At 36.1% G+C, this 10,277-nt stretch overlaps 2 protein-coding genes across 2 annotated transcripts; both read left to right on the top strand.

Annotated features, from left to right (window-relative positions):
* The first annotated feature begins 277 nt into the window (after positions 1–277).
* tmem106ba (transmembrane protein 106Ba) lies at positions 278–3,616 on the top strand. The gene is made up of 8 exons (XM_056270749.1): positions 278–361; positions 928–1,120; positions 1,334–1,397; positions 1,759–1,918; positions 2,117–2,257; positions 2,747–2,796; positions 2,905–2,958; positions 3,195–3,616. Exons 2-8 carry the CDS (start codon positions 940–942, stop codon positions 3,313–3,315), a joined length of 771 nt encoding a protein of 256 aa, XP_056126724.1. The 5' UTR covers positions 278–361; positions 928–939; the 3' UTR covers positions 3,316–3,616.
* A 2,818-nt stretch (positions 3,617–6,434) lies between these two features.
* On the top strand, positions 6,435–10,224 carry seraf (Schwann cell-specific EGF-like repeat autocrine factor). Its single transcript, XM_056270754.1, has 5 exons — positions 6,435–6,845; positions 6,967–7,062; positions 7,193–7,297; positions 9,531–9,626; positions 9,805–10,224. Exons 1-5 carry the CDS (start codon positions 6,617–6,619, stop codon positions 9,915–9,917), a joined length of 639 nt encoding a protein of 212 aa, XP_056126729.1. The 5' UTR covers positions 6,435–6,616; the 3' UTR covers positions 9,918–10,224.
* Positions 10,225–10,277: the final 53 nt, after the last annotated feature.

Below are 10,277 nucleotides of genomic sequence, written 5' to 3' on the forward strand. Positions count from 1 at the left end.
GATTAAACTGTGTTTTTTAGATTAAATAAAGGAAATGAGAGACCCAAAGCAAAACATTGCACATGTACACACAGTAGCCTACACTCGGCCTTGAAATCTGCAGTGCAACTATCAACAGAGAGGCGTGGCTTAGAGAGTGTCAGTCCGACAAATCCCGCCTTATATAATATGATTGGCTTGTAACAGTGTCGTACGTAACTATCGTCCAATCACGCGACTTCTACAATGCAGCGTCATGTCACTGATTAAACCAAGAGGCGTGGCTTGTTGAAACAGGGGAAAAGAACAACACAGTCGGGACAGAGAGGCATTGTAGCAACTGTAATTTTATAGAAACAGAAGGCAGGACCCTTCAAAAAAGGTAAACCTTAATTCATATCCTATCCACTATAGTTTCATATCGTACCTTGAAATAGGAGTTATTTCGTATGGTGCTTGATCAGTTTTAGGCCCATTTGCTATTACATAATCTAAAGTAAACCATCCATGTTCGTCGCGTGCGTGCATCGCACTTATTGCATTATTTTGTTTCAGTTAATGCATGTTATTGTTACACAGCATCAGTATCAAGAACACGACAACGTCGGCCGTAGAGTACATTGTGTTCTCATATCAGCTGTGTGTTATCATTTGCATATCATCACACATTAAGCATGTGTATCAGATGTTTGTCAGGAACTGAAAATATATTGTTTAGTTGAGGAAAGCCAGAATATTTTGATTGCATGATGAGATATTAACATAATGTATATCTTATAGGCCTATCGAATTTCGTTATAAAACAGCCTGGAGCTGCATACTTTAAGTCAAGTGGAAAATAGGTGCATAAATTCACCAAAACATGAAGATCTATACTTGCATGATCGTTCATGACTTGCATTGTAATGCAGTAAATATCACAGATGATTTCTTTTCTCTTTTTTTAAGGCAAGCCCAACCATGGGGAAGTCTCTATTTTCCTTGCCAAAGCAAAAAGAGGACCAGGAGAACCTGACTGAAGACTCAAAGTCGCACACCGAGGACGATAAAGACGATGTGTCACAGTTTCCATATGTTGAATTCACAGGCAGAGACAGTGTTACCTGTCCTACTTGTCAAGGGACAGGGAGAATACCAAGAGGTAAGAACAGATCCGTCTGTCATCCACCTTTTCATCCATCCATCCATCCATCCATCCATCCATCCTTCTACACAGTACTTTGTATCCCAAAAATGTAATATCCAAATCTAAATGTTTAACATTATTAAACTGTTCTCTAACGAAGAGGGATCAATAAATTGTATAAATCATTATTGTAATCATTTGTTCTTCCTATCCTGGATATTCTCACAGACCAAGAAAACCAGCTAGTTGCTTTGATACCATACAGCGACCAGAGGCTGAAGCCAAGACGAACGTAAGTTTGTTTAAATATCTATTTCACATAAACATTGGGGTCACAGTTTAGGGTCCAATTCTCACTATTGACTAACTATTACCTACGACTTTTGCCTCAATAAATTCCTAATTACTGCTTATTAATAGTTAGTTAGGTAGTTGTTCGGTTTAGGTATTGGGTAGGATTAAGGGATTTAGAATATGGTCATGAAGAATAAGGCATTAATATGTGTTTTATAAGCACAAATAAACAGCCAATATCCTAGTAATTTGCATGTTAATAAGCACCTAGTTAATAGTGAGAATTGGACCCTAAACCCAACATTGTGTATGTGTATAATATAAATAATGACCGACTGTGTGTTCTTGCACTGTTCCAGGACATTGTACGTGTTTGTATCCGTCTTTCTGTGTCTGCTGCTTTCTGGTCTGGCTGTGTTCTTCCTGTTCCCTCGGACTATTGACGTCTCTTATGTTGGGGTGAAGTCAGCCTATGTCACTTATGACCGAGACCAGCGGATAATATACCTAAATATCACGGTAATATCTATAGCACGCCCTTTTTAATTTGTATTTCAGGATTGTTAACCAAATATTACCTGTTTAATTTATGATTCTATTCTTTCTGTAATGGAGGGATTGGACTTGATAATGAGATTGATCTGGACTTTTGCCAGGGTATTTTCGAATTTTTGTTGTCATGTGTAATTTTAAATAACAGTATTTTGTTTTTCTCAGAATACCCTTAACATCACGAACAATAATTACTTCCCAATACACGTCGCCAACATCACAGCCCAGGTGCAATTCTACAAGACTGTCATTGGAAAGTCTGTCGTCAGTAATGTCACCACCATCATCCCCCTGGATATGCGACAGGTGCGTGCTAATTTATTTAGATCAGTGGTATAAAACAACCTTTTTAGGTTTGTTATATTGTGTATGTGTGTTTGTGTGTATGTTGATATATGAAAATATATTAATTATTTAACCATTTATTAATATAAAATTGTTATACTTCAGCAAACATTACTTGACTAATAATTCATATTTAAATAATAAATATTTTTCATATATTAACACACATAAACTGCTGTTCAAATGTTTGGGATCGATACGATTTTTTAATGCTCACACAGGCTGCATTTATTTGATTAAATTTGATTATACAGCCTAAATATGTATTCATAGTGAGGAAAATTACATGGGAGTAAAGCCAAACATTAAGATAATAGAAAGAAAATTACCTGTATCCTGCCAATAAAGCGGATTCATTTAGTCACATGACTTTGCAATCTTAGTTTCTCTCCATGTGTGTACTGTAATTACTTATAACACCTGCTATCAATGTCATTGTCTCATTTTTAGGTTGATTACACTGTTCCCACTATCATAGCCAATGAGATGAACTACATATTGTAAGTATTTGCCAGTCTCGCCTTACATCAATAAAACTTTCATAAAGACATTTTATCTTACTGTGTTCTAAAATGCGTATTGTGGTGATTGCGTATCTGTTTTTACAGTGACTACTGTACCATGCAGTCAATTAAAGTGCATAACATTGTTGTCATGATGCAGTAAGTATTATTTTAGTGAATCGGTGTGCTTAATAGATACATATTTAGTAAAATGTTACTGTATTGAGTTTTTTGTAGTTGTATTTAGTATTTTTGTGTTTATTTTAATTTCCAAGTTTAGTAAAGAATGGTAGATCTTTATTAGATAATATAATAATTTTAAACAGTAAGAGCAAAATATAATTCCTTAATGCCTATGTTCTTCACTTCAACTAACAAAGAAAATGTCTCTCCAGAACGACTGTAACCACTGTGTACTTTGGGCATGCTGAGCAGGTGTCTCAGGAAAAGTTCCTGTACGTGGACTGCGGCTCAAACACCACCTCTTCACGCGGACGCATGAGTGTGATACAGTGACGCCCCTACGTATGACCCACAATTCTTAATGTTCTCATGTGGTGAAAAAAAATGGCTTGTCCTGAGTGTTACGAATGTCTGAAAATGAAGCCTGTATACTGTAGGGTGGCAACATCAGGATTGATCAGCGAGTTCTAGTCAGAGAGCTGATATCCTTTCTACCACATCATTACTGATTCTTTAGCATTGCTCTGGAGGTTTTGCTTGGATAGACAGAAGCACTTTAGTATATTTTGGGAAAAGGAATGACCAGCAGAATATTCTACATAGATCTGCAAACACGTAAACCACTTCGACTTTACTCCATTATTCTTTTGGTGTGTTTATTTAGTCTTTTTAAACATTTTAAACATTGAGTCATGCTCGTATCATTCTGTTATTTAGCTCTTTGTTAAGCAGGTATTCTGTAATTTTTTTTTTTTTCAGGGTGTTATTAACATATATCAACAAAACCATTAACAGATGCTTTCCTTTTTGATGGGATGTTACTTCCCTAAAACCACACTCCGACTTCAGTTTATGGGTATTTTATATAACTCCATACTGTGGATTTTTCAACCTCTTACTACTTTTTTATTTTATTTCCAGAATTTATGTTCAAAGGGAATGTTTAGAACGAATGTCTAAACTACTTTTGAAATTAAGAAAATTGAAAAAAAAATGAAGTGGGCTATTCTGAGGCTATTACAACACTGACCATGAATCAGGCGTCAATAAAATATAATATAAATTTAACTCAGCAGGAAGCTGTGGAATATATTAGTTAAGAAAAAAGGGAATAGAAAAAAGGAAGGAAGGTAATTGATTCTGTATTAAGAAATGGACTTCTGTTAATTGATGCATTTTTGTTGTCACATTTGACTAAATTCAACCATCATTTTTTTTCTTGGTGTTGGTGTTTAGATGATTGATAATGTAGATGTTTCACATTCACTTTAACCTTTTTGCTAATTGTGTTTTGTTGGAATGGCACTTTTACATCAATATATTTGAATGATATTTATTGGATGGATTTATCAGTAAATAGAATTTCTTTGATGAAATTCGTGTCCATTTATATTTTGTCTTAAAATATTTTGTGGGCATTTCAGCACTCTCCCAAGTAAAATGTTATAATATAATGTTTTTTTCTATAGTGTTCATGTTATGGTGAATTAAATAAGTACGGACTGGGGTAGCCTGAAATAACACCTTAATAAATAACTGTTTTTTTATTAAACTGGGTCTCTTATGCTTTTAGTCAAAACCCATTAATAAAATTAATTTTGTGGAGAAAAGTGGTGTGACCTGTGACTGTCACAATACTCCACAAGATGGCGCTTACAAGATGCTGTAGACGCGAGTGAGGTAAAACACCATCAGATGTTTTGGGGGGTAAAATAATGGTTTATCATGTTTAGATAAAATAGCTTTTAGTTTGGTAACCACTACATTTGGGCGTGATAAATAACTGGCATGGAAGAAGTAATATTAATGACCACCACTAGCCTAATATTTGGGACGGTGTCTTGCCATAAAGCTGATATGTTCTGGCGCAAATGGCCGTATGCATTCGTGTTTTCAATGTGCTGTGCGTAGTAATATATGCCGCCCGTGTTTACACTTTCTTCTGAAGAAAGAAGGATTCTGCACATCTGTTGATGTCATTAAAGTTCCTGCTCACTTCCTCTCATGTCTCAGAACAGCAGATCCCTCTGGTCCCACTTTAATGGGCCTCTGAAACAAAGACCATGTAATGTTTCTGCATGCCTTTACCATGAATGAACCACCGATTTCAGACAGATTGAAATAGACTTACAATATAACTCCTTCGCTTACAGAACAATAACTATAAGTTTGACATCTATCACATGCTGGAGTCAGGCTTGCCAACAAAGCATTTCACAATGTCACATAAAAACTACAAAAAACCACTGAGCAAAAATCTACCTATTACCTATCTACCCATTTTAGTTCATACGTGCATGTCATTCAGATAGGGAAACACGTTAGCCGTGGTCTGAAATCTCAGTTGAAATTTCATTGAGGAGGAGGGACATTCTCAAGACATCTGCAGAATCCATTTCCTCACATTTCCTGGGATCAAAGAAGTGAATATATGAGACAAAAATCCTTTAAACGACAATAACATAGGCATAAACAAGACACAGTTTGGACTTCATAAAAGACTGCAGATACTCACAAGAGCTCTTAGAAATTCTGCTCTACTGCAACAGATTCAATTGTAATGTGTTGTCGTTTTCTTCTTAAGTCTTTCAGAGAGATTTTTTATTGTACTGGCCCCAAAACATATCTGGGCACACTTAAATAGTGTAGTCTATTTTATACATACGTTCCCATTCAAAAGTTTGGGTTTTTGTTTTTGAAAGAAATTAATTTTATTCAGCAAGGACACATCAATTGATTTATATTTTAAAAAGTATACATTTATATTTTGTTCCTTTTAATTTAAGCAGCACAACTGTTTTAACATTGATAATAATAAAATGTCTTTTTTGAGCATCAAATCATCATATTAGAATGATTTCTGAAGGATCATGTGACACTGAAGACTGATTGATGCTGAAAATACAGCTTTACCGTCACAGAAATAAATTACATATTAAAATAGAAAACAGTTATTTTGAATTGTAATAATATTTCATAATGCTACTGTTTTTACTGTAATAACAAATCAATTAATTTGTGGTGATCATAATAGACTTCTTTGGAAAACATAAAAAAAATCTGACTGACCCTTTTGGTATAATGTAATTAGGCTATATAACTATTGATCAGTGGCATATATGCAAACACATGCTGCTAGACTTTACTGTTTAATTTAAAATAATTCCTAACCAATTGATGTCAGTGTTATTTTAATGGATGTACGAAGTTCCATCACATTAACTATGAACATTTACCAATAACTGTTCAATATATCTACCATTTTAAAATTAAAACAATATGTTTTTGTGAAATATGTCACTTGAAGAGTGTGATTATTACACTATCTTTCTTTGAAATATGTGCCGCTTGGTCTCAAATTACCTTTCGGGACCACTTGTTGATGGACTTTCAGGTACAAACATTACAAAGGACTGCTATAAACCACAGACAACCACATACACTCCTCCAAACACACACTCTGAGCTAGTCTGTCTCTCAATCCTGACTCACACATTCCTCAGTTAGTACTTTTCCAGCTGTGGCTCCCTGCTGTACCATGTCTGTCCTGTAGGTGATTTACAGTGTAGTATTCTGTTCGAACAGACGTTCACCAGCACTCTCAGTCTTTCTGGTTCCTTGTAAGAGTGTGGATATGAAAATGGCAGTGCTTTGCTGTATGTCCACGCAGCTCTTGCTGGTGGCACTTGCCTCTCTGGCTGGCATCTGTCTGGGAGGGTCCGACGGGCCCCGTGGGGTGGCTCTTCCTTTTGTCTTTGACCCCAAAGCAACGTGCGACCCTACTTGCAAACATGCCGGGATTTGCATCCGAAACAACACCTGCTTCTGCTCAAGAGGATACGAGGGAGAAACCTGCCAATATGGTGATGTTTCAAGTTACTTGCTATGAAGTGGATTTTAGTGGAATGTGTTTGTGTGAGTGTCAAACTTGTGCTTTATATATTTAAGGGGCCTCTACTCACATGATTTGCATGTCGATTTCAGCAAACTGTTATCCAAAGTGTAAAAATGGTGGAGTGTGCCTTCGACCTGGAAAATGCAGATGCCCTTCAGGATTTGGAGGAAAATACTGTCACAAAGGTAACTGTGATTTAGCTGTTGTTTGCAAGTTGAATGCTAAAAAATGAACAAAGTCAAAAATGAAAAAGAACTTTTCAGTCCAACAGCACAGAAAATTCACAGTCGGTGTGTGTGTGTGTGTATTTGTCAGTGGTGTGTGAAAGTGGCTGCTGGAACGGTGGTGAATGTATTGCTGTGAATGGAGAAGCAAAATGCATCTGTCCCTCCAGCTGGACCGGCTCCAGATGCCAAGACGGTTTGTTGATCCCATATATTATATTAACATATTAATAACATTATATATGTATATAACTTTAATATATATGATGTGGCAAATTTTCATAAACAGAAGAATTATCATAAATATCAGTTGGTTCTTACATTGAAAAATGTGAAACACACCAAGATTAAAAACTCGCTAAATGTTAACAAAATGTCAAATGTTTTCATCTGTTTAACAGCATTAACTTACAATTGTCAAACACTAATTATTTTAGTCACTCGCGTCTTGTCTCCGCTAGATTACATATTGTCAACTACAATGCTTTTCCCTCGTGCTAATACCCCAGACAGCAACATACTGTCGGCCCAGATCCGGCCCACATCTGGTATATGTAGATTCCACGCATTCAAGATGTGGGCCGGATCTGGGCCGACACTATGTTGCTGTATAGGGACCTGGTAGGCTGATGGGCTCATAAATATTAATCTCATTGCCTGCATTCGGCTGAAATCATTTGGTGAATCAAAACGAAGGTGGGGACATTTGAGCGCTATAATCAATGAAATTAAAGATTTTGCGTTAGTTCCACCAATTGCCAAAGCAATTAGCGCTGGCAATTCTGCTTGGTCTGCTTGTAGTTATAGTAAGATTAGATGCCATACTGAGTTTTACACAGATGACAACGAGGCTGTGAGGGATAGACTTAGGCTGTGTCCGAAATCACACTCTAGAGTAGGTAATTATTTCGAATAAGGAATTACTTTGCGATTGCTATAAAAGGTATGTTCTATGAATGTGTGTAGTTTGAATGTAATCTGGACATACTACATTCGCCATGTTGTTATTATCATGTGACTTACCAGTGTCAGTTACATCACTTCACTTCCATTCATAAATCCTCTCTCATGGCCTCATTGGACAGTAAAGCGCTCATTATGCACACTGCAGAATCTCGCCGGAAGTAGTAGCTAGCCTAGGTCATCAGGGTACTTTTTGCCTGCTCTTTTATGAGTACTGTGAATTCGGAGATACTTATGTTACATACTGGTTTTTTGCCTTCTTTATAGTAAGCGATTTCGGATGAAGCCTTGAAGTCTTTACGGAGTGCTGCAACCCGAAAGACTACTTTGCCAGTGGTTCCCTCCAGATTTTCCTATGGATTTTCCTTTATAAATGGGTTTTTTCAGTTTATAAGTAAAATAAAGTCTGCGGTAAACATAACTTAACGATACTTGAATGTTTTGCTCTACAATGTAAATTACCCCAAACGTTCTTATCTAAACATAACAGCTTCAAAATTTGCGTTTTTAGTAGGCCTATGGGTGAGTGTGATTTACGCTGTATTGTAAAGTTATGTTTACAATACATAACTTACATAACAATACATAACACAGACCTTATTTTACACAAAACCCTATTATAAAAACCCAAAGGAAAATCTCGAGGGAATCACTGGCGAGTTAATCTTCGGGGTTCTGATGCCACGACTGCAGCACTGTATCAAGGTTCTGGATGACGCAACTTTTAAACTGTTTTATGGAGTCTACTGAAAGTTTTTTTTTTCTGGAAAGATGTTTCGTCAGCTGAACAATCGGTAGGGCCTATGTCGTTAAACAACCATACTAACCATTAAACGGATTGCAATTCTATCCCTCACACGTTTTCACAGTCCAGTCAAAAATAAATATGGCGCCACCCTGATCTATTGTTAAGTAAATGTCAAACTATTAAAAACTGTTTTTGTCAATCAAAATCTTTATATTTTAATTTATTTCAAATGGAAAACTTAAACGTAACAAATTCTTAATGTAACAAAATTTTTAAATGTTGTCTTGGGAACTAAAAATAGCTACAACTAAAACTGAAATAAAAATAAATGATAGCCTAGCTGAATAGAAATATTTAAAAAATCAAAAAGACAAAAGCATACAACAACATTACTAAGACTAAAAAATAAAAGGTAATTCAAAACTATTAAAAAATATTATAAAAGTATATAAATAATAATAAAATATCACTGTTTTATTCTAACTGATATATATTTTCCAGTTAATAGCAACCAGCAACCAGTTAATTTTAATGTTATTTAAATGATCTGTCTAAGGCTAAGCCACATTAAATACACTCGTAAACCCATATGTGTGTTTTGTTTAAAGTTATTTTTCGTGAATTAATCATCATTTACATGTGCATTCTCTTGGGTTGTTGTGCCTAGATGTGAGTGCAGTATCTGGGACACATGTTGATAATTGATCTGTTTCCGTAGCGATCTGTCCGCAGGGATGCAGGAATGGGGGCAGCTGTGTGGCTCCTGGAATCTGCAGCTGTCCAGACGGATGGATAGGCGGAGCCTGCCACACAGGTGGGTGACGACACAAAGAGCTACAAACTCTTATATGTATATGCAAGACTCTCTTCAACTGCTCTAGAATTAGGCTTTTGTCGTGCAGTTGCTATATGCTGTTGTATGTGTGTAAATCCATAAGTTTACTCAAAATTGACAAAATTAAGCCAGTGATATCTCCTCCGTCTGTCTGCAGCTGTGTGTAAAAAGCGGTGTATGAACGGGGGGAAGTGTGTGTCTCCGAACACCTGTCGCTGTCGAGCTCCGTTCTCAGGCCCGCAGTGTGAAGAGAGGAAGAAGCTCTACTGAAGTCAGTCTGACGTCCGACCCCATCGCTCCCTCAAATTGGTGCTAAAGTTACTTGTTTGTTTGTTGAAGCCAAACTGAACATATGTGAAGTGTGATGTTTTCATTACGTTAACATTGTACATTAATGACATTGAGACTTTTGTATTAAGTAGTGTGTTTACGATAACTGTTGAATTTCCTTTAGCGTACAGTGCAACTTATTAAATAAAGTTAAAATCTAAATTGTGTGTGTGCAACTTGTTTTAAGGTTTTAAAGATCAGAAGTATGATTCATTCCCGGTTTTGTTGTTGACGACTTGTTTTTATTGAGAAGTGACACTAAGATGTATTTGTATGATTTCAAATGTACAGTTTTTTTCT

Source organism: Rhinichthys klamathensis, unplaced genomic scaffold, assembly GCF_029890125.1.
Source record: "Rhinichthys klamathensis goyatoka isolate OS25496 unplaced genomic scaffold, OSU_Roscu_1.1 h1tg000308l_1, whole genome shotgun sequence".
In the NCBI taxonomy this organism is placed as follows: domain Eukaryota; kingdom Metazoa; phylum Chordata; class Actinopteri; order Cypriniformes; family Leuciscidae; genus Rhinichthys; species Rhinichthys klamathensis.

Coding starts and splice junctions, on each gene's coding strand:
- tmem106ba (XM_056270749.1), top strand. CDS start 940: ATGGGGAAGTCTCTATTTTCCTTGCCAAAGCAAAAAGAGGACCAGGAG. Junction 1,121..1,333: donor GACAGGGAGAATACCAAGAG/GTAAGAACAGAT, acceptor ATATTCTCACAG/ACCAAGAAAACCAGCTAGTT. Junction 1,919..2,116: donor TAATATACCTAAATATCACG/GTAATATCTATA, acceptor TGTTTTTCTCAG/AATACCCTTAACATCACGAA.
- seraf (XM_056270754.1), top strand. CDS start 6,617: ATGAAAATGGCAGTGCTTTGCTGTATGTCCACGCAGCTCTTGCTGGTG. Junction 6,846..6,966: donor GGGAGAAACCTGCCAATATG/GTGATGTTTCAA, acceptor TGTCGATTTCAG/CAAACTGTTATCCAAAGTGT. Junction 7,063..7,192: donor AGGAAAATACTGTCACAAAG/GTAACTGTGATT, acceptor TGTATTTGTCAG/TGGTGTGTGAAAGTGGCTGC.